This window comes from Syngnathus floridae, chromosome 21 (genome assembly GCF_059516105.1).
Source record: "Syngnathus floridae isolate MCC-2025c chromosome 21, RoL_Sflo_1.0, whole genome shotgun sequence".
Classification (NCBI taxonomy): Eukaryota; Metazoa; Chordata; class Actinopteri; order Syngnathiformes; family Syngnathidae; genus Syngnathus; species Syngnathus floridae.
In genome coordinates this window covers 3,137,213-3,159,143 of record NC_142433.1, presented here as the reverse complement: position 1 = coordinate 3,159,143, position 21,931 = coordinate 3,137,213, and the positions used below count along the sequence as shown (strand labels likewise).

At 41.2% G+C, this 21,931-nt stretch overlaps 4 protein-coding genes and 1 long non-coding RNA gene across 7 annotated transcripts; 3 read left to right on the top strand and 2 right to left on the bottom strand.

The window, feature by feature from the left end:
• Nucleotides 1–559: 559 nt before the first annotated feature.
• LOC148379921 (sodium/hydrogen exchanger 3-like) lies at nt 560–7,428 on the top strand. Of its 2 annotated transcripts, none has more exons than XM_088364394.1 (15): nt 560–986; nt 3,530–3,832; nt 3,943–4,103; nt 4,280–4,358; nt 4,428–4,605; nt 4,697–4,917; nt 4,983–5,185; nt 5,254–5,343; nt 5,417–5,487; nt 5,550–5,679; nt 5,753–5,898; nt 5,975–6,098; nt 6,166–6,339; nt 6,412–6,553; nt 6,621–7,428. In XM_088364394.1, the coding sequence occupies exons 1-15, from the start codon at nt 674–676 to the stop codon at nt 6,926–6,928; spliced, it is 2,643 nt and encodes an 880-aa protein (XP_088220520.1). In that variant the 5' UTR covers nt 560–673; the 3' UTR covers nt 6,929–7,428. The 2 variants fall into 2 exon arrangements, with proteins under 2 accessions (XP_088220520.1, XP_088220521.1); XM_088364395.1 differs by lacking the exon at nt 560–986 and adding an exon at nt 2,611–2,932.
• LOC148379920 (sodium/hydrogen exchanger 3-like) lies at nt 7,129–11,823 on the top strand. The gene is made up of 18 exons (XM_088366102.1): nt 7,129–7,141; nt 7,865–7,879; nt 8,082–8,219; nt 8,352–8,654; nt 8,725–8,885; nt 9,008–9,086; nt 9,153–9,330; nt 9,394–9,614; nt 9,678–9,880; nt 9,945–10,034; nt 10,096–10,166; nt 10,236–10,365; nt 10,431–10,567; nt 10,635–10,755; nt 10,823–10,993; nt 11,076–11,112; nt 11,172–11,258; nt 11,342–11,823. Exons 1-18 carry the CDS (start codon nt 7,129–7,131, stop codon nt 11,626–11,628), a joined length of 2,442 nt encoding a protein of 813 aa, XP_088222228.1. The 3' UTR covers nt 11,629–11,823.
• An 86-nt stretch (nt 11,824–11,909) lies between these two features.
• Nucleotides 11,910–13,531, bottom strand: olah (oleoyl-ACP hydrolase). Its single transcript, XM_088364399.1, has 6 exons — nt 13,235–13,531; nt 12,978–13,116; nt 12,792–12,891; nt 12,400–12,569; nt 12,237–12,319; nt 11,910–12,112 (listed from the first exon to the last, which is right to left on the bottom strand). Exons 1-6 carry the CDS (start codon nt 13,362–13,364, stop codon nt 11,970–11,972), a joined length of 765 nt encoding a protein of 254 aa, XP_088220525.1. The 5' UTR covers nt 13,365–13,531; the 3' UTR covers nt 11,910–11,969.
• Nucleotides 13,532–13,751: 220 nt separating this feature from the next.
• On the top strand, nt 13,752–21,256 carry ago3b (argonaute RISC catalytic component 3b). Of its 2 annotated transcripts, none has more exons than XM_088364397.1 (20): nt 13,752–14,193; nt 14,351–14,607; nt 15,386–15,557; nt 15,622–15,742; nt 15,866–16,074; nt 16,155–16,291; nt 16,401–16,535; nt 16,601–16,688; nt 16,762–16,909; nt 16,978–17,097; nt 17,156–17,278; nt 17,541–17,674; nt 17,748–17,932; nt 18,000–18,159; nt 18,229–18,319; nt 18,379–18,573; nt 18,638–18,772; nt 18,836–18,937; nt 19,009–19,208; nt 19,273–21,256. In XM_088364397.1, exons 2-20 carry the CDS (start codon nt 14,589–14,591, stop codon nt 19,379–19,381), a joined length of 2,583 nt encoding a protein of 860 aa, XP_088220523.1. In that variant the 5' UTR covers nt 13,752–14,193; nt 14,351–14,588; the 3' UTR covers nt 19,382–21,256. The 2 variants fall into 2 exon arrangements, with proteins under 2 accessions (XP_088220523.1, XP_088220522.1); XM_088364396.1 differs by having other exon boundaries at nt 13,754–14,193; nt 17,156–17,299.
• LOC148379918 (uncharacterized) lies at nt 14,082–14,938 on the bottom strand. The gene is made up of 2 exons (XR_015854775.1): nt 14,438–14,938; nt 14,082–14,356 (listed from the first exon to the last, which is right to left on the bottom strand). It is a non-coding gene; the product is annotated as an uncharacterized LOC148379918 (long non-coding RNA).
• Nucleotides 21,257–21,931: the final 675 nt, after the last annotated feature.

The following is a 21,931-nucleotide window of genomic DNA, read 5'->3' as shown; positions in this document are numbered from 1 at the left end:
CACGTGCGCATCACAAGGAAACAAATTTGACTTGACGTTTTTTTATTGAACATGGTGCAATATTGGATTTCTGGAAAGACCTGGCTTTTTCCTCAATGTTTTACAATAGGGAAGCTGTTCAACATTTTTACATTCAAAATAGATCAAAACATATTGCATATAAAATAAAAAACCAAATGAAACAAGTTACATTTATATTTTTCTAACAAATTTGATTTTTTTTAATGTTTGGAACTAACCCTTTTTAATTTTTACAAATCAACAATTATGTGAATAAAATCGACAAATTTAACGTATTTAAACCAGGAAGGGGATTTAGACATTTATAGGCAACTTCAAAGTCCAGTTTAAAATAGCAGGTGAAGTTATATAGTAACTTTACAACTCCAACATAAAGGGAAAAAGGTATATAAAACATATATGGCACAAAAGGAGGGATGGGGGCATCCAATCTTCTATTGAATAAAGTGGTTGAACCCGCTGAGCCAGCAAGAAAGTAGGAGGAGACAGACAGGCATGAAGATGGGCTGAGCCTCACCTGTTTTAAAAAAAAGAAAAGGTGCACCCTCGACGGACTGCTGAAGACAACCACCTTCCTCAGATGATGAGAGCAAAGCAAAAGACAGCTAGAAGACAATAGAGAGCAAACTTTGAGGTTAAAATCAAAACAGCAATGGCAACTGTGCGACATGCAACACTTTTCCTTTGCATCTTCTTGATGCTTTCCCATGGACTGAGCTTACATAGAGTGGCCCGCTCTGCACACAATGAGACAGAAAGAAGCAGTGATGAAGAAACAACCTCAGGATCAGAAACAGACCATGAGACGGGGGACGGTGAAAGTGGCGGTCATGGCGAGGGCGGTGGTCATGGCGAGGGCGGTGAGCCCATCACTACTCTGCCCATTGTGTCGTGGAAGTGGAGTCATGTCTCCGTCCCGTATTTAGTGGCTCTGTGGATTCTGGTCTCCTGGATCTGCAAACTCAGTAAGTCCATCAATGATTATTGCGTGAAAAAAAAAAAGTGATGACTTGAAGATGCTTGTACTTTCCTCTTCTTATTTTGGCTCATTATTGTCACTTATTTGATGAATCGACCTCTAATTGATTATCAAATTAGTGGATCATTATTTTTGATAATCAGTTAATCGTAATATTTTACCCATTTTCTGACGCACCAAACCTACAACTGAATCGTAAATAATTTATCGTAGCATTTTCTGCTCAGTCAATTTGTTTTTTAATAAAATGATGGGGAAAAAAATATCGATTTGACAAAACATGCAACCGATTAATCGAGTATTAAAATAATCATGACACGACAGTCGAAATTGATTAAAATTTCGGGCGTCGTATTAGGGAGAAAGAACACTTGGTAGGATTAATGATAATAAATCTGGAGATGCCTTGCTTGGAATGTTATGAAATGACTTGCATGTCATTATTTTTACCAAAACACCAAAAACATGGCTGACCCTGTGGACACTGTAAATGATTTCAAGTGTGCGTGTGTTCCATATTTGTGTACACTTCATGATACATAAATAAGGGGATGTGCACTTCCTTATTGAATATGATGAAGGATTTGTGCAGGTCATCGAAAACAATGTTATTTTGTGTACGGAAAAAGATAAGTGATCCAGCATTGAATTGTTACAAGTTGCAACAAACGTTATGATGTTTTGAGACGGTGCTTCCGTTTATCATTGGTGGGTCGAAACTAGAACTAAATCCAAACACCAAAAATATGCACACACCCTCACTGTTGACTTTAACATCCGGACAATGACACTAATTTTCCCAGATTTTGTTTCCTGCTCAGGGAATCACAATGCTTTCTTTCTTTGTACTTGTCTTTTGCTTTTTTAGTGTTCTCCATGACTCAGTGTCATATACATCAGCAATGAAATTTATGACCCACTTCTCGTGCTGGATGCGTCATCAATGACAATTTTAAAGTTCAATCCCCAGCACACTTCATCTTGACTGACATGGTAACCCATACTAGTTGTTATTACTCAGTCATATCATCTTTATCTGAGTTTACAACGTGCATCAACGCTCCATTTATAACTCACTCGTGAGCTGAAACCAATTTAAGCAATTCAGCAGTTAAAAAATCAATATTACGTCATAACCAGAGTTGCACACCTGTGTGAGAGCTCATATGTCATACTAGCAAACCTTTTCTTTGTGCCTTGTCCTGCTCAAACAGGACGGAACACTTCAAATAAAACCTCCAGTCATACTTGCTCGAATCAGCAATTTTCATACCATATATAAAAAAATATATAAAGGTAGATTATGACGGCATGCAGAGCCCACTAAATTGCTTTTTATATCATAAACTTATACGCCGCAGTTTAATTGTATTTCACTTGAGTGCACCAAATTGCACATTTTCAAAACTTTCCATCTGTCTTTAACTAACGATTGCGTAACAGTGTCAATTATTACTCAGCCTAAAGCTGCAAGATGAACCAGTTGAAATGTAGCCAAACACATCCAGAGCTTTACTTATCACGTAATCCACACCTTTTCTGGACATCCGTTACACTAAATCAACTTTCAACCTTGGTCACGGAGGAGATGCTGAATATATAAAAAGGCCGAGTTGTGTTTTCTGCTCACTCCGTCGTTTGACCACTGGACAACTCAAAGACAAAGATAATTAAGAGTAAGATTTTTTTTTGCCCAAATGGAACCACGTGGACACGCACGCATTTGGCTACTCGGGTTAGTACTGTTGATTTGTTTTATTCCCGGGGTCACGGTGGAGAACGGGGACCATCAACATTCCAAACCTGATGCAAGTGGTCATGAACACGCCTCCAACATCACCGGGATACCCATCGTGTCTTTTAAGTGGCATCATGTGGAGAGCCCTTATCTGATTGCGTTATGGATCATTGTTGCTTTTTTGTCAAAACTAGGTATGTAAAAATAATATTTGTTTATAGACATAGTCTTAGGCTCAGAATGTTTTGTAGTTAAAATCATGCTATGTGTGATTCAACATATTTCATGTTATTTTGGTTCCAAGAGGTTTTAGGAATAACACATAGGAGTAATTAAAAAGTTTTCTATTCTTAAATGAAGTAAAACATTAAAAATAAATGTCATCTAATGAATGCAACCCACACAACATAAATAATCCGCACTGACATAAATCAATATTGTGAAATAAGTGGCTTTTTTCTTTTACTGGTTCACTGAGCTTGATTATTAAGCCATAAAGTCAAGCAACCTTAACCAAATGTCTGTTTAGTTATGCAAAGTAATTTCCTGCCATTTATATTCACGACCATGGTTAATGATATGCCAAGGACAAAAAGTTCAAGAGTCGATCATTTGCAAATTTTGCAAGTTTAGGTTTTATGATTTGGTTGGAGCTAAACTGGAGCTAAAATCCCCAAAAATAATTTGGAATGAGATTTTGTAGTCTTATTCATCACTTTAAATTCCTTTCCTGAGTTTAATCTATCTCGCTGCCATCTAACTAATTCTGACATTTCTTCATGTTTCAACAGTAATCGAGGCCAACCATCATGTGACAAACATAATCCCAGAAAGCGCCCTGCTCATTTGCTTCGGCTTCATCCTCGGCGGCATTATCTGGGGTGCGGATAAGGTCCAGACCTTCAAGTTGACCCCGACCGTTTTTTTCTTCTACCTGCTTCCCCAAATCATCCTGGATGCTGGCTACTTCATGCCAAACAAACTGTTCTTCACTAACTTGGGAACCATCCTGGTCTACGCTATCATTGGGACTTGTTGGAACGCTGCTAGCTTGGGCCTCTCGCTATGGGGTTGTCACAAGGGAGGAGCTATGGGTAAGAAGGAAATCATCTTCACTGGCCAATTACGTTAAAAATACAAAACATAGTTGCATATACATACAAACTGTACATAACTGCAAAGTCTGTCTTCTGACCTTCTGCAGGTGATCTGGACATCGGCCTGCTGCAGTACCTTCTTTTTGGCAGTCTGATAGCCGCTGTGGACCCGGTCGCCGTCCTAGCAGTGTTTGAACAGGTCCATGTCAATGAGGTCCTCTTCATCCTGGTGTTTGGAGAGTCACTCCTCAACGATGGCGTGACAGTGGTTTGTAGACTCCATTCTCATATGACAATACAATATGAGCATGTACCACAAAATTACTCTTGGTGTACCACAAGGCTCTATGTTGAGACCCTTTTTACATGGCCAGATAATTAGCACTAAGTAACCATGCTTTTCTCCAACAAACTCAAAATAATATTTTTTTTTCTCTACTTTAGGTGCTCTTCAATGTATTTGATGCATTTGTCTCTCTGGGAGGAGCCAAAATTAATGCTGTGGAGATAATTAAAGGAATAAGTAAGGAGTCTTTAAACGTAATTTGTGGGAATAATCTGAAATATTTCAAATGTTCTCCTTTGTCTCCAGTTTCCTTCTTTGTGGTGGCATTCGGCGGATCGCTACTCGGTATGGTGTTTGGTTTGCTGCTCTCTCTTCTGACCAGATGCACGAAAAATATTCAGATCATTGAGGCCGGCTTCATTTTCGTGTTGGGGTACCTCTCCTACCTCACTGCTGAGATGCTCTCCCTTTCTGCCATCCTTTCGTAAGTCCTCTTGAGCGATCAAATAATTTTCCCCCCCCCTCCCTAACTCATTCTAGGTTTTAAATTTATAAGTTGTGCTTCTCCAATTTAGAATTGTCTTCTGTGGCGTCAGCTGCCAAAAGTACATCAACGCAAACATGGATGAAAGGTCCGTCACCACGGTCAGATATGCCATGAAGGTGCTCGCCAATGGATCAGAAACCATCATTTTTGTTTTCCTGGGAATATCTGCCGTTGATAAAAATCTATGGGTGTGGAACACGGGCTTTGTCCTCCTCACACTCCTCTTCATCTTTGTGTATCGGATCATTGGTAAGATTTAAGTTCTTTTTTTGATGTGGAATTTCTAAATGTGATGGCTGAAAATTCCCCAACAGGTGTTTTTTTCCTAACCTGGATCATGAACAAATTCCGGCTGGTTCCGTTGGAGTTTATTGATCAGATAATTATGAGCTACGGTGGCCTGCGAGGGGCAGTTGCTTATGGCCTGGCAGTGATGCTGGATGAAAACAAGATTAAGGAGAAGAATTTAATGGTCTCCACGACTTTGATTGTTGTTTACTTCACTGTCATCCTTCAGGTAATGATTTCACGTCCCCAAATAGACTTTTAGAAAAGTTTTTGAACTTTTTTTTCTTTGGGTTGTAGGGAGTAACTATGAAACCTCTCGTCACTTGGCTGAAAGTCAAGAGAGCTGCAGTGAGCGAGCTCACACTTATTGAAAAAGTGCAAGACAAGGTGAATTTAAGATCATTTTCCAGCACCTCTACTGAAATAAACCTCCAAGACTTAAATATATATTTTTTTCCAGGTATTCGATCACATGCTGGTCGCCATCGAAGATATATCGGGACAAATTGGACACAACTACATGAGAGACAAGTATGGGAACACTTTGATTAGGATTGAAATTTTTAACTGAACATTTTTTGCTTTCTGTGAAGGTGGAATCATTTCGAGGAGAAATATATGTCGAGGATTTTCATGAAGCCATCCGTAAGGAAGAATCGTGACCATGTCTTCAAAGTTTTCCATAAACTGAACCTTAAGGATGCTATGAGCTATGTGGATGAGGTGGGTGACCTTAACAGCTTCTATTTGTTCTTGAATATTCCCAACGTCAAAAATAATTATTCTGTTGGTTCAGGGTGAACGCAGGGGCTCTCTGGAGTTCATCCGAAACGAATCGGCATTCGTTGACTTCAAGAAAAAGTATGGTGACAATTTCCCTGAGATGATGCCAGACATCATGGCTGACATGGCAGATGATCGTGGTACAATGTCCTCCATGGGGTGAGTGGACCAAAATACCAATTTCAGGTCTCCTACACTTGAATATAAAATAACTATTTCGGTTTCACCTTCATAGACGAGACCCCGTGCCATCAGTGAGTTTGGAAATGCACCAGCAGTCCATAAAAGGTGTGAGGGAAGCAGAGGACATCAACAGCCATCATTTGCTCCAGCAACATTTGTACAAAGGCAGAAAACAGGTATCATGATCAAAACATCAAACTTTGATCATAAAGAATGAACTAATTTCTATTCTCAACATGCTAGCACCGACACAGGTATAGCCGGAGTCATTTTGACGTCAACAAAGATGAAAACGAAGTGCAGGAGATCTTTCAGAGGACCATGAGAAGTCGTTTGGAGTCATTCAAGTCAGCAAAAATGGGTGTTGCTCCACCAAAGACCATAACCAAGCATCAAAAGAAAGACCAGCAACAAAAGGTCAAGCGGGAGGCCAGCCGAGATCAATGCGTTGCGAAATGTTTGTAAATAACAATTTTTCCTATATTGCAGATGTCATTCAGAAAAACAACCGATAAAACTAAAAGCTATCATTCCGGTGATGAAGATTTCGAGTTCTCAGAAGGAGACAGCGCTTCTGGCTATGACACATCAGGAGATTCACTCCCCATGAGGGTCAACTACAGAGTGGGAGGTAAAATCAATCCATCAGTTGACCTACTTATTAATTCCAGACTTGTAATCTATTTATCATTCTCCAGCTGGAATTGAGAATCCAGCCTTTATGCCAGATGTGGACACTCTGGGGCCCATGCAGATTCCACCGTGGTTAGCGGAGACCGAGCTCCATAGCAGCATGGTGGCCCCCTCCCAGAGGGCCCAAGTGAGGCTGCCTTGGACACCCAGCAACCTGAGACGCCTCGCCCCGCTACGCATCAGTACTCGTTCCACCGATTCTTTCATGCAAGCTGACGTACCTGTTACGCAAGAGAGGGATGAAGATGAGTTACCGCCGCCATTGACGCCACCACCTCCACCACCTTCTGATAGGCACGGGGGTCACATGTAGCCTCCCCTTCTTCATCTCCTTTAACTTGGCTGCCAAAGACACAGAACATTACCTCAGACTTTGCACTGTCTCTTCTCTAAATATTGTCAAGGGAATGTGTTTTTTTTTCTCTGAGACTCGTTAACTCCTTTAGAACCTTTGTACTGGTGACACTTTGACCCATGTAGATTTATCATCACCATTTGCTAAACACGTGGGAGATGTTAGCATCAGGTGTAAAATGCACACAATTTTTTTTCAAGGGATGCAATATGTACAGCTTTTTATTTATTAATATAACCCATTCAATGAAAATGTGAAAGCTACAGAGTAGCATTAAAGATATTTTTATCTTAATAATCTTTCAACCCAAACAATTATATTGTTTTTTTTTTCATCCATGCGGGAAAATATTTGGATGATAGTCACCAGCTGTTATAAACTTTCTCTTAAGAATACTTTGACCAAGTAAAATATTAGACTGTTTCATGTAGATTTTTGAAATTAAAATGAAAAAAGAATGTGGAGTTTATTTATTTATCATTCTTCTTACACATCCATTTCCTCCGATTTTCTCTATACACTAACAAAGGTGGAATGAAAATAAAATTATTATTATTCCTAATTTATAAACACAGCAGTCAACAAGTTACGCGTTTCCACCACTAAGAGGCAGGGGGCACTCATTCATTACCAGTCGATTAAAATTTTATTTAAAAAAAAAAAGTCGAAAAATAACCCCGACTCTGCAATTTTTAATCCTGTTTGCCTTATTCGATATTCAAATTTATGCCAAACGCAAATTACCGGACGGCTATCTGGACGTGACGTCACGCCGATTACGTCATCACCCGCATATTAAAGTGCCTTTTGCGTCTAAAGGACAACGTGAATCAACTCTCCGACATTTATTTCATCGCCTGACCACGGGAAACAATCACCATTAATGGAGTAAAGATGAAAATGAGAGGTGTAAGTTAAAGTAATAAGAGAGAAATTGGCAAAAGCCAAAGAAAGTTTGAACTTATTGACTGTCTCTGGAGTTCAAGGCAAAAGGAGTGCCTTTAAATTTTCTTGCCTTATTGAACGAATCAAATGCATCCATGTGGATTAGCATACATTTGGCTCCTCTGCTCGGTCTTGCTAATTTTGGTGGTCCTTGGTTCCCCGATAGCTGAAGATGGGACAGTAAAGCATCAAAATACCAGTGGAAATGGAACCAGGATAGACATTGTGTCCTTTAGGTGGGATCATGTGAAGGGTCCTTATATAGTTGCACTAGGGGTACTGGTGGCTTTTTTGGCAAAATTAGGTAAGTAAAAATTCCAGAATATTTAATTTTTTTACTTCTGTGATACTTCTCTGATGGTCTATAATAAACACTATTTGTTCTATGATATTCTTTATTCCCCAACAATCCTATTATCTTCAATTCCCTCCACAGTGATCGAGGCGAATCATCATGTGACCTATATAATCCCAGAAAGCGCTCTGCTCATTATCTTCGGCTTCATCCTGGGTCTCATCATCTGGTGGGCAGACATCGTGCACCTCTTCGAGTTGACCCCCACCGTATTTTTCTTATACCTGCTTCCTCAAATCGTCCTGGATGCCGGCTATTTTTTGCCAAATAAGCTGTTCTTCCGAAATATTGGAACCATTCTGGTCTACGCCATTATTGGGACTTTATGGAATACTGTCAGCTTGGGGTTGACCCTATGGGGCTGTCAGAAGGATGGAGCCATGGGTAAGAAGATGCAAAAGGTTCAAGTCAAAGCTTCCCACGATTAAATCTTTTTGTCTGCCTTTTTTTTAAGGTAATTTGGACATGGCCTTGCTTCATTATCTTTTATTCAGCTCTGTAATTGCCGCTGTGGACCCAGTGGCTGTTTTATCCGTGTTTGAGGAGGTCCACGTCAATGAGGTCCTTTTCATTCTGGTGTTGGGCGAGTCACTCGTCAATGATGGAGTGACAGTGGTGAATATGCAGAGCCGTTTACTAACTCTTCATTGACAGTAAATAAGGAAATTAGCCGTTTTAATTGGACCTATTGAATGTTGTATTAATTGCTGTGCTGTTTTTTTTTTTTTTTTTTTTAGATGCTCTTCAATATGATTGAGGCTTATATTTCCCACAACAAGGCCTACATTGATGTTTTGGATATATTCAGTGGAATAGGTAAGGAGTGAGATTGTCTTAAGGAGCAAAACAATGTTTTGAGGTTTTACTTCCTGTTTTGTCCAGTGTCTTTTTTTTTAGTGGCGGTCGGCGGCTCCGTCCTCGGTGTAGTTTTTGGTTTGCTGCTCTCGCTTCTGACCAGATACACAAGAAGCATCCAGATTATCGAGCCGGGTTTTATCTTTGTGGTGGGGTACCTCTCCTACCTGACTGCTGAGATGTTGTCCCTTTCCGCCATCTTGTCGTGAGTCCTTTAAATCTGATTACTGTTTAATGTACTCGCTGAACGGTTTGAATTTTTTTTTAGGGTTTTCTGCTGTGGCGTGGTCTGCAAGAAGTACATCAACGCAAACATGGATGAAAGATCCGTCACGACGGTCAGATATGCCATGAAGGTGCTCGCCAATGGATCCGAAACCATCATTTTTGTTTTCCTGGGAATCATAGCCATTGATAAGGAATTATGGGTGTGGAATACGGGCTTTGTCCTCCTCACACTCTTCTTCATCTTTGTGAATCGCTTCATCGGTGAGATTTGATCAGATTTTAGAGTTAAATGGATACAATGATTTACAAGTTTGTGTGCAACAGGTGTTTTTTTCCTAACCTGGATCATGAACAAATTCCGGCTGGTTCCTTTGGAGTTCATTGATCAGATTATTATGAGCTACGGTGGCCTGCGAGGGGCAGTTGCTTATGGCCTGGCAATGATGCTGGATAAAAACATGATTAAGGAGAAAAATTTATTGGTCTCCACGACTCTCATTGTCGTTTATGTCACGGTTATCCTTCAGGTAGGTTTTTGTTTTCTTAAGAGGATTTTAGATTGGTTGATGTGGCTCAGTATTTAATTTACAGGGACTGACGCTGAAACCTCTTGTCTCTTGGCTGAAAGTGAAGAGAGCTTCGGATGCTGAGCACACGCTCATCGAAACGGTGCAGAATAAGGTGAGGATTTAAAAAAAAATTGCATTTACACAATTAAAACACAATCCTGTTGTTCAATCAGGTCTTCGAACACATGCTTGTTGCAATTGAAGATATCGCCGGGCAATTTGGTCACAACTACATGATGGATAAGTATGTGACATCATTTTTTTTTTTTAAATTGGGATTTGAATGGTGCTCTAAGCGTTATTTGCTGCGCAGGTGGAATCATTTTGAAAACAAGTGGGTGGCGCCCATTTTGATGAAGCCGTCGGCGAGGAAGAATCAAGATTACGTTTTCAAAGTTTTTCATCGGCTCAATCTCAAGGACGCTATAAGTTACGTGGCCGAGGTTGGTACCTACCGCACACGGTAAAATATCTTCTTAATTGTTCTAAACGCTATTATCGGATGCAGGGTGAACGCAACGGTTCTTTGGGATTAATCCGGAATCAATCTGGAGTGATTGAACTCGAGAGAAAGTTTGCGCAAAAATCCTCGGAAGTGATGCCTGACATTATGGTGGACAATCGTGGCGCAGTGTCCTCTTTGGGGTAAGTCAATCATTTCAACGGGTCGAGATAATTGAGTGGCCATTTTTGATCATTTTTACCCGAGTAGACGAGAGCCTTGGCCTTCGGTGAGCTTGGAAATGCACGATCAGTCTTTCAAGGGTGCGAAGCAAACGGAAGACATCAGTCACCACCTGCTGCAGCAACACTTGTACAAAGGCAGGAAACAGGTAGCGAAGTCCTAAAAGCAAAATAAAACACAATGTAATGATTAATCCCAATTTTTTTGCATCCCAGCATCGGCATAGATATAGTAGAAGCTATATCGAGGTCAACAAAGACAAAAAAGAAGCGCAGGAGATCTTCCAGAGGACCATGAGAAATCGTTTGGAGTCTTTTAAGTCGACAAAGCTGGGGGCCGTTGCAAAGACAAGCACAAAGTACCCTAAAAAACTCCACGACCATAAGGTTAAGTTTTCATGATTGAAATGTTGGAAATCAGCTGGGATTTGAATTTGATCAAATATTTCTGCACCTCTTCTTCTTGCAGATGTCATCGGGAAAACTTTACCGTTATGAAAACGAAGGTATGCAACGGAGTGGGTGTGAGCGTTTTATTTTGACATTCATAACATTTCTTTTCTAGAGCCTGATATATTAGAGGAGGGCAGCACCTCCAGCTTTGAGGCATCAGATGACTCACTCACCATGAAAGTCCTCCGTAAAGCAGAAGGTAGATTCCATCCATCGGCTTCTCCTAGAAGAATCCAAACACTGATTGAAAATTTGAGAAAATCTTTTTTTTTTTTGGGGCAGAAAATGAGAACCCAACCTTCCTGATGCAAATGGACCCAGCAGAATCAACGCTGGCTCCTCCATGGTTGTCAGAGACGGCGGCTGACAGCAACATAGCAGCCCCCTCGGAGAGGGCCCGGGAGAGATTGCCGTGTACGCCCAGTAGCATGAGAAGCCTGTCGCAATCCACCGACTCCATCGTGCAGGCTGAAGCAGCAGACCAAGAAGGCAGTAGCGACGAAGAGCTCCAGCCACCAGTAACTCCGCCGCCGCCACCACCACCAGCATCTTCACCACCTTCCAACTGAGAGTGATCAGGAGGGCTTGACATGAACATCTGCGTCTTTCTAGCCACTTAGCATTTTTCGCTAACCGCAATTTAGTGGTTGGGAGTTATGCACAACTAAAAACAAAGCACTTGAGTAAACTTTCAGACTGGATCTGAATGAGTTGGCCGACACCACTCAAGAGAAGAGATCACAATAAATGCACTTGGACCAAAATACGTGGCTTTGCCTTTTTTTTTTTTTTTACTTCATTTTTTCCCTCTTCATTACAATTATATCTCCTTGCAAAATTATTTCAAGTGTTTTCCTTAGCAACATTTGGACAAATCATATATTTATATACAGTAAATAAAGACATTTCTTCACAAATAGTCCATTTCAGATGTTTCGAGATGTTTCGTAATATAGTCTAATATTATTTGCTCATTTCCAGGATCCTTAAGGTAGAAATGTGACCCATCAAGCATCCTGACGAGGAAGTCTCCTGTTGTGATGTCTTTCCATGCTGTTACACAAACAGTTAGATGCATACAAAATTAGCTTTTTCGCTACTTCATGTATGTTATTGATTTTAAATACCCATGTGAGTTGTCACCACTGTTGTATTATTTCTGTATCAGAGCACTGACCTTGTAAATCGTGAGGAATATCGTCTTTGCCGTCAAAGCATGAGACTGGGCAGGAGAGGAATGGACTTAATGGCGTGTTACACCTGTAACAAATCAAGCAAAACTTATTATATGCAAATATAAATGTATTTCTTATTTGAATGAAACCAAGTTGTGAGTTCACTTGTAGTTCTCGACAACATGTAGGTCAGCTTTAAGCGCAGGAAGGAAGAGTTGCAGAACTTCTGGGTTGGCCAGGAGCTCAGGCGGAGTTCCCCCGATCGAACCCAGCCACTTGAGAAAGTCTTTGTCTGATAAATCACTTCTCTTTGTGATTTGGATCCGAGTCTCAGACTATGACAAGACCAAATGATCTGACATCAAGTTCTAACTATCAGACAATCAAGAACAATACCACAAAATCATTGCAGAATTTCTTATGAATTAAACGCAATCAGTAATTTATTTTACTAATTTTAATCCCTAAAGAGGAAAATCAATATAAATTCTGCTATTTCCAACAATACAAACAATTAGCATGAGTAATTCAGAAAAATATGCGATATGTGATCTTACATAAGGTGCAGGTGCACCAGAAAGGAAAATATGAACTGGCTCAATATTGTGCAGTTTCTTCAGAGCATCTGCAACAGCGTAGCTTGTATGAGCACCAAAACTAAAAAAAAAAATCAGAAGGGTAAACAACATGGTATAAGAATTTATATTTAAAAATAGACAGCAGGGTGTGTTTTGTTTTCATACCTGTGGCCAAATAGAGCAAATGGCTTCTCTTTGAGCACTGGCAATAACAAATGAAGAACCTCATCCACAATTTGCTGCATGTTCTCAAAGAAAGGTTCTTTGGCCCGACTTTCACGTCCTGGAAGTCTGACAGAAAGCACTGGAAGTAAAAGAACAAATATTCTGTAGACAGATGTATTCACACTGACCACCACAATTATCATTCAAAACAATTATTAATATAGGACAGTGACAATGTTGAAATTATATTGTTTTACCTTCTATGGAGCTGTTAAGGACGTTGCCCCAGCGTGCATAATGTATGGAGCCTCCACCTGCCCAGGGGAAGCAGATCAACCTGGCAATAGCCTCTGGCTTTTTCTTGAAACAAGTGATCAACTTTTCCATCTTGAATTTGTAAAAGTATGCAGACTTTAAAGTGACTTGTGTTGCCTCAACATGCAGGAAAGACACAACCGACAATAAAACAATATACAACGAATACAAAAGTAAAAGTAGATGTTGTCTTGCAAAGCTTCAGCTACTACATTTCCGGGATTGATTCTTCTTCTACGATTGTGTCGGTTTTGACACGTGGCGACACCTATGGTGTGGAGTGAAACTGTCATCGTGGGATAGTCGTGCATTCGTCACTTAAAGCCAATACTACGTGCATCGAAGTTTATCGATAGTGTGAAAAGGAGAGGTGATATTATTCTAAATTTGGAGAAAGAATAAAAAGTTCGGGGGAAGTGACGTTTTTTCTTACAGTTGGTATTTCCTGATGGGGTTCCCTAGGTGGAAGCGCCAGCCTGACTTTTGGGTCAAGTTAAGTCTATTCATTCGATAGAAACAACGGAAACAGTATTCTCTTATTTGGTAATTTAGATTGAATAACCTTTAACTGCGACATTAATGTAAAATTACATCAAAGGAAAAGGTGAAAACAAAATGTATTCCTCCCCCTCTAAGCGTGTTGTCCAGGAATGGAAAAAACAGACAAAGTCTTAGAGTTAGTTTTATTATTTTGAAAGGCTTTTTCGGAAACGTAACTAGCTGCTACTTTTTAACTTGATGGCGAGGTTAACGAGGGCGCAGCATATACATTTCACACAGTGGGCTCACTGTCGCTGCTGTCAAGGCAAATTTCGGGCGAGGGAAACCTTGGTATAATTTAATATACATATTTAATATCGCCCGTCGCGCTACGTAACAGAAGAACGCGATAAAAAATTAGGTAAATATTTGTATGAGTCTCGTCTGTTGTGTTGTCAGTCCGTCGTTAATGACGATTGCTAAAGCTAACTAATGTTATTACCGTAGTTTGGTGAGTGTTAGCGGCTAACACCAGATCCACTTGAGAACTTGAGAATATTGTCATTCTTTCCTTCCAGCTTGATCTGGAAAAAAATCAAAAGCGGTAATCACGGAGATCTACACGAATCTTGAATTACTTTGGAAAAAGCAGTGGAGAGAACTACCGGCCAAGTGATTCTCCTCCTCCGCGGCCCGGTTCCACATCAGCTGGAGCAACCGGGAGGCAGCGTTTGGACCTTCCGTGGAAGACGTTCTGTGAGCAGGGAGGGTTGGATGGTCTCTGGGTGCCGGGTCATCCGGGGAGAGAACTCATGAATGGAAAGCGGAACAACAGGTGGGTAGTTCTTGTCAAGTTTGACACACAATTGCAGGTGCTTTCCTGCATATAAAATATTTAGGCGGCCACCTGCAGGCCAAGAAATGCACTTTGGTGTGTGTCATGACTTAAAATCCTTGTGACTGCAGACATGTTCCCTTCATAAGTCAGAAAATAGATCCATGGATCATAAAACTCCTTGCATACTGTTCATATTGTCATAATGCCGTGTGCGGCTAAATAAAGTTTTCTGAATGTGTATCAGTTTAAGCAAGCAGTTGTGTGTTAAGTGATATATGACTCAAATAGCCATGCCAATAGTTGACTCAGCATTCACACAACAGTTGCCTACCAGCATTTATTTCATCAGTGTGCGAAAGAGCAAGCCTAGACCAGTTTTTCGACACTGTCAAAGTCAGGTGTTGTCAACCCGTCAGGTGGGCCTTGACTCACTTTGACAGCTGTGTTTGTGTGAGTGTTTCTTTTCAGCTACTGCCATAGCAACCCAAACTATTGACTAATGGTCACTGTGCTGCTTCCTGCCTTAATTACACACCGACTGAGCATGTCAGGTCATTAGTCAACTTACGTTGTTGTTGCCAAGGGGGACAATTTGTGAGGCCCAGCTTTGTTATTGATGTTTGCAGTTCTGGACTGATACTGACCTATTTTAGCTTTGCTAGCTTTTCTATAGAGAAATCAAGTTATGCTAAATTAGCTAATGCTACGTATTTTTGGAGTTGCATGGATGATGATGCTGAAAATCCAATTTTTCTGTCCGCTTGTTGTGTCGCAGGAGCCGCTAGCGCCCAAGCCCTTTTTTCATTGCCACAGCGACCCGGCTATGGCACCATCGGGAAGCCCATCAAGCTTCTCGCAAACTGTTTCCAAGTTGATATCCCCAAGATCGATGTCTACCTCTATGAGGTGGACATCAAACCTGACAAATGTCCTCGCCGGGTCAACAGGTAACAGAAGAGCCATGATCTAGTTGATGGAACAAATATCCATTCATTATTGTGGTTTCCACAGGGAGGTGGTGGACTCCATGGTTAAGCATTTCAAGGTGACCATCTTTGGTGACCATCTTCCAGTTTATGATGGGAAGAGAAGCCTTTACACCGCTAACCCACTTCCTGTTGCCACTGGTGGGGTAAGAGTAGTCATTCATATTCATGTTGTGGTTTTTACTGAAGGCGTTGTCCCTCAACTCGTTACTCTTTGAAGGTATTGTATTGTTAATGGTTGAAAAAACGGACCTCTCTCACTCTTTCAGGTTGATTTGGACGTCACCCTCCCAGGCGAAGGTGGCAAGGACCGCCCGTTTAAGGTCACCGTCAAGTTCGTGTCATTGGTCAGCTGGCATCTGCTGCACGAAGTTCTCATGGGACGCGCCGTAGCTGAACCGCTGGACCTCGAGAAACCCGTCAGCACCAACCCGGTTCACGCTGTTGATGTCGTTCTTCGTCACCTGCCCTCCATGAAGTGAGATCTTGTCTGTATTGAAAATAAAAATAGATTTTAAATAGATGCATCACAATTTTTTTTTTTTTTATGATGGTCAGATACACTCCTGTCGGACGATCCTTCTTCTCCTCCCCGGAGGGTTACGACCACCCGCTCGGTGGAGGAAGAGAGGTTTGGTTCGGCTTTCATCAATCCGTACGGCCGGCCATGTGGAAGATGATGCTGAATATTGATGGTGAGAAAGCAGAACATTCGGAGAACATGGGCAACATTTCTTCAAATAAACACGTCTATCTGGGTTCACAGTCCATTAAATCTAACGGCGTCCTTGTCCTTTCTTTCAGTGTCAGCCACAGCTTTTTATAAAGCTCAGCCAGTCATCCAATTCATGTGCGAGGTCCTGGACATTCACAACATTGATGAGCAGCCTCGTCCACTCACCGATTCCCACAGGGTCAAATTCACCAAAGAAATCAAAGGTGCTTAGTCTATTATTATTATTATTTTTTTTTTTGCTTACACATTTGTTTCACTATCTTTCCAGGTCTGAAAGTAGAAGTGACACATTGCGGAACCATGCGTCGAAAGTATCGAGTTTGCAATGTAACACGTCGCCCTGCAAGCCTCCAAACGTACGATTTTAGATTTATAAATATTCCAAATTGTAGCAAAACCAAACCTGATGTACCCCTTGGAAATCCTCAGTTTTCCTTTGCAACTGGAGAACGGCCAGACGGTGGAACGCACAGTGGCACAATACTTCCGGGAGAAATACAACCTGCATCTCAAGTATCCCCACCTGCCTTGTCTGCAGGTGGGACAAGAACAGAAACACACCTACCTGCCCCTTGAGGTACGTCACACATTGCCTCAAACAATTAAATCGGCCACCAATGATAGAGAACTTTTTTTTTTTTTCAGGTGTGCAATGTAGTTGCAGGTCAGCGCTGCATTAAGAAGCTCACAGATAACCAAACATCTACCATGATAAAAGCAACAGCCCGATCTGCCCCGGATAGACAAGAGGAGATTAGCCGACTGGTAACCCCCCCCCAAAATCCTTTTTGTGTTTTGTCAACTTCAACATCTTTCCTCTTAGGTACGCAGCGCAAATTACGACGCTGACCCATTCGTCCAAGAATTCCAATTCCACATCCGCGACGAGATGGCTCAAGTGACCGGCCGCGTCCTGCCGGCCCCCATGCTGCAATATGGCGGCAGGGTGAGCTCCGAACCCTATATGGTACTTACCACACATCATTTGCATGTTTCTCTCAGTGCACTTTGTCAACTAACAATCAGGACTACTCACTCCGGAAAAAAAAAAATGCTATTTTTCCATAATTGAATTTTCACCTGCTGCCATGTCTTCATCTCGCTTCTCCTGGTGAGCTTTTTGATTCCTTGCTGCCTGAATCTCCGTCTACTGTACGCGTCTGTGTGCTCGCTCGCTCCAGCAGATCAACCCTACACTGTTATTGCAGAACCGCACAGTGGCGACACCCAGCGGCGGGGTCTGGGACATGAGGGGGAAGCAGTTCCACACCGGAGTGGAGATCAAAATATGGGCCATCGCTTGTTTCGCCACTCAGAGGCAATGTCGTGAGGAGGTTCTAAAGTGAGTTGGCTTGCATTCTATTTCTCGTCTCACCTCATCTCTGTATATAGTGATTTTTTTTTTTCGTCTTTAGGAGCTTTACTGATCAACTGCGGAAAATCTCAAAAGATGCCGGCATGCCAATTCAGGGTCAGCCCTGTTTCTGTAAATACGCCCAAGGCGCTGACAGCGTGGAGCCCATGTTCAGACACTTGAAGAACACATATCTGGGGCTGCAACTAATTATCGTAATCCTTCCTGGAAAAACACCCGTCTACGGTATAAAGATGATCAAGAATGAAAATAAAAGATGAGTATGGCTCAACTTTTGATTTGTCATCCACAGCTGAGGTGAAGCGGGTTGGAGACACCCTCCTCGGCATGGCTACTCAGTGTGTCCAAGTGAAGAACGTAGTCAAGACCTCACCGCAGACATTGTCCAACCTCTGCCTAAAGATCAACGTCAAACTCGGAGGCATCAACAACATCCTGGTTCCTCACCAACGGTAAAGTCGACATTCCGTCAAACCAGCTCATTCTGCGACTAACCAAATGATTTCATCTCCTCCACCCAGACCTTCCGTCTTCCAGCAGCCAATCATATTCCTCGGAGCAGATGTCACTCATCCTCCAGCGGGAGATGGGAAGAAGCCATCAATCGCAGCGGTGCGTCAATAATAAAACAAAATTTTCACGCTCCACATCTAAATATATTCCCTCCGCAGGTTGTCGGCAGCATGGACGCTCACCCCAGCAGGTACTGCGCTACCGTGCGAGTCCAGAGACCCAGACAGGAGGTCATTCAAGACTTGGCTTCCATGGTGCGAGAGCTCCTGATCCAGTTCTACAAATCCACCCGCTACAAGCCAACAAGGATTATTTTTTACAGGGACGGCGTGTCCGAAGGCCAGTTCAGACAGGTAATCAACAACGAGCTCTATCAATTATAATTAACACATTAAAATCACACATTACTTTACGTAGGTGCTATATTACGAGCTGCTAGCGATCAGAGAAGCCTGCATAAGTCTGGAGAAGGAATACCAGCCAGGAATTACCTACATCGTCGTGCAAAAACGACATCACACACGCCTCTTCTGTGCCGATCGGAACGAGCGGGTGAGTAAGGGTCAGTAACCGGTTAGAAATGAAAAACTGATGAGGTTGAGTTTTGATTACCAGGTCGGAAGAAGCGGAAACATTCCCGCGGGCACGACAGTGGACACCGACATCACCCACCCTCACGAGTTTGACTTTTACCTCTGCAGCCACGCCGGAATCCAGGTAAGATTGTCAGAAAAAAAAAAAAAAAAAAGGCAAAGTAGGTGTTTCTTACCTTCTTACGTTCTCGTTAGGGCACGAGCAGGCCGTCCCACTACCACGTCCTGTGGGACGACAACTGTTTCACCGCCGACGAGTTCCAGCTCCTCACCTACCAGCTGTGCCACACTTACGTCCGCTGCACACGCTCCGTCTCCATCCCGGCTCCCGCCTACTACGCCCACCTGGTGGCCTTCCGCGCACGCTACCATCTGGTGGACAAAGAACACGACAGGTAAAAGATTCTTTTTCCCAAGAAACTTCTGATCCAAATAATACCTCCATCTTTTTGATTCCAGCGCGGAGGGCAGCCACATCTCAGGGCAAAGTAACGGCAGGGATCCTCTGGCGCTGGCCAAGGCCGTTCAGATCCACCACGACACGCTGAGGACCATGTACTTCGCCTGAAAATGAAAGCCAGCCGAGAGTTTGCGTGCCACCTCCGTTTCCTCCGCTGTGTTTCAGAGATGAGATTTTTTTTTTTAATGCTCATTACCGAGCTCTTTGTAGACGATAGGGAAACCCAAAGCGCCCGATTATGTTCATTTAAAAACCCTTTTTTGGACTATTTTGTCACGTTGATATTTCTGGCGTGTTTTAAACGGCAAGCTGCCTTAATGTGGACACGAGTCAGCCAGTTAAGTTGATGAGTTAGTGAAAGATGACTTACAGCCATCCCATGATGCCTTACTGTGAAGTGCATAAGCTTAGACTGTTTATCTTGAAGGTCAGCTGGTGTGTGATAAAAAAAAAAAGTTCATGCATTTTACGTTCTTTCAATTCGTAGCTGAATGGCCCTATTTTTTTTGTGAGCCGTGTGTTTTATTTAAAAAAAAAAAAGATTTACTAGATTAGGGCAAAGATGTCTGTCGGGCTTACCTCAGGGTGTCCTTCAGTGCAATAAGGTTGGGTGATAAAGCGATTTGTATTTTTTGTTTGTCTTCAGGAAGTTTGTTTGGGATCATGTAGCAAGGATGCAAAACTTATGGCGTGCGAAGGGATGCTACTGAAGTGCCTGATGGGATTGGAGAGTGCAATGTTTGCGTGGAAATAAGGTTTGTGATAAGCATGTCGGTTTGCAACGTTCTTTTAACCTCACAGCAGAACCACCGAGCTGCTGCTAGTTAAAGAATAATGTAGTATTTTCTTGAGAAAAAAAAAAAAAAGCATATTATAGACTATATATTAATACAGTGGGACTTGAAACTTATATATTCACTGCACTTAAGGGTCATTTGCCTGCATTGGAATGCATCTAGTCATGTAAATAGTTCCCCATTTCACATTTAATGCAGTGCCCTGATGAGAAGTGACCACTCGTTGAGTTTACTTGAAGAAAAAAAAAAAAAAGCCTTTAAATCAAGAGCTTGGGCTTAACTGGACATCTGCAGTTTTCCTCTCACGAGTCCAAAGATTGAGGCGTATTTATATTTTAAGGTATTTGAGAAGTAATCATATTGGAGGGCAGGTATTATTTGTAATTATTTTGAATAAGTGTCATTAAATCGGTTCACGCAAAGCACCGAGACCCCGCAAAGTGCGATCGGTAGTGAAACATCATTCTGGTCGAAGGTTCGTCCTCTGTGCCTTTTATGTGATGGTGCTGAAGAAAAAAACAAAAAAAGCAGAAAATCAAAGAACTATTCTCTCTATTTAACAATACTGTAAGGTGATTTTGTACTTTCTGTGCCTCTGTCATATGCCAAGAATAAACAAAAAAAAATAAATGATGCAGGATCGATCTGTTTTGGAGCTGACAGGACCAAATGATGTGACGAGGGGAAGTTTTGAGTGGACGGGCAATGTTAATCACAATTCATACATAGCTGCAGCCCTCGTGAGAAAAATAGTTCAACACAAACCTCATTGTGTTTTTGTTCGACTTTATACTGTATTCAGTTTACTGCCTGGTTGATGTGCACATTTGTGGGAAAGCAATAATAAAGCAGCCGTCAAGTATCTGTGAATCCACTTAATTTGCTCTTGATCCATTTTGAAATATGATTTTGGAGATGTTTACAGTCACGAGTCTGTCTCCAAGCAAAAATAATACGATACCTGTTGTTGGATGCATATCACACCGAATTGACAATGTTCCCTTTTTGCTGATCTTTACGCTAGTCGAGACTTTTTTGTCTTAACACTTGCCTGGTTCTAATTTAAGCCTTTTATTTAGTTATTCTATTTAATTTTTGTAATAAATACCTTGTTAAAAAGAAAAAACGTGTATTGTTTTGGTGGTGATAATTTGCTGAATGCAATTAAAATGTGCTCTTACAAATGGCCATGTCTTTGTTTTCTTCAAACCTGCTGCTAATAAAGTATGAAATATAATAGTATGTCATTAAATTAAAAGATATTTGGATGTACTGTGATTACTGTAATTGAATTTTACATAAGTCTGGGGAACACATATATTATCAGACCTATATTTAGGTTAATTTTAAAAGCCTGACAATAAAAGTTTTTTTTTTTAATTCTTCAAAATAGTCATTTTGACCAGTCGTGATGACTGCTTTGGCTTATCCCGGGAACCGTCACGCCGAAAAATGGAAGTGCCCTTAAACCTCACATTATCAAAAATCAATACATATGTCGCCCCCTCGCGGTCAGTTACTGAAATGCCAGTGTTGATTATTTCTGGGACTTGCAAATAGACGAGTCGTTTATGTTTATATTGTTTATATTATGTTCATATTATGTTATTATAATATTATTATATAATTTTATATTTAAAAATATATTTAAACATATATTTAAACATATGTTTAAACATAATCTAATCTAAACAATATAAACATAATAAAAATATGATAATACAAATAATTATAATAGTAATAATATATAATAATATACATAATAATAATATAAACATAAGTTAAACATAAACAACTCGTCTATTTGCAAGAAATCATCAACACTGGAATTTCACTAACGAACCAGGAGGGGGCGACAAAT

Bases quoted from the DNA above. Each gene is read 5' to 3' on its own strand.
- olah (XM_088364399.1), bottom strand. From the start codon at position 13,364: ATGGAAAAGTTGATCACTTGTTTCAAGAAAAAGCCAGAGGCTATTGCC. The intron at 12,892-12,977 runs GTATGAAAACAA...TTTTTTTTTTAG, and splicing joins TTTGCTCTATTTGGCCACAG to TTTTGGTGCTCATACAAGCT. The intron at 12,570-12,791 runs GTAAGATCACAT...GTCTTGTCATAG, and splicing joins CTGGTGCACCTGCACCTTAT to TCTGAGACTCGGATCCAAAT.
- LOC148379921 (XM_088364394.1), top strand. From the start codon at position 674: ATGGCAACTGTGCGACATGCAACACTTTTCCTTTGCATCTTCTTGATG. The intron at 4,104-4,279 runs GTTTGTAGACTC...TCTCTACTTTAG, and splicing joins TCAACGATGGCGTGACAGTG to GTGCTCTTCAATGTATTTGA. The intron at 6,554-6,620 runs GTAAAATCAATC...ATCATTCTCCAG, and splicing joins GGTCAACTACAGAGTGGGAG to CTGGAATTGAGAATCCAGCC.
- LOC148379920 (XM_088366102.1), top strand. The intron at 10,756-10,822 runs GTAGCGAAGTCC...TTTGCATCCCAG, and splicing joins TGTACAAAGGCAGGAAACAG to CATCGGCATAGATATAGTAG. The intron at 11,113-11,171 runs GTATGCAACGGA...TTTCTTTTCTAG, and splicing joins TTACCGTTATGAAAACGAAG to AGCCTGATATATTAGAGGAG.
- ago3b (XM_088364396.1), top strand. The intron at 16,689-16,761 runs GTACGATTTTAG...GGAAATCCTCAG, and splicing joins CGCCCTGCAAGCCTCCAAAC to TTTTCCTTTGCAACTGGAGA. The intron at 17,675-17,747 runs GTGAGTTGGCTT...TTTCGTCTTTAG, and splicing joins TGTCGTGAGGAGGTTCTAAA to GAGCTTTACTGATCAACTGC.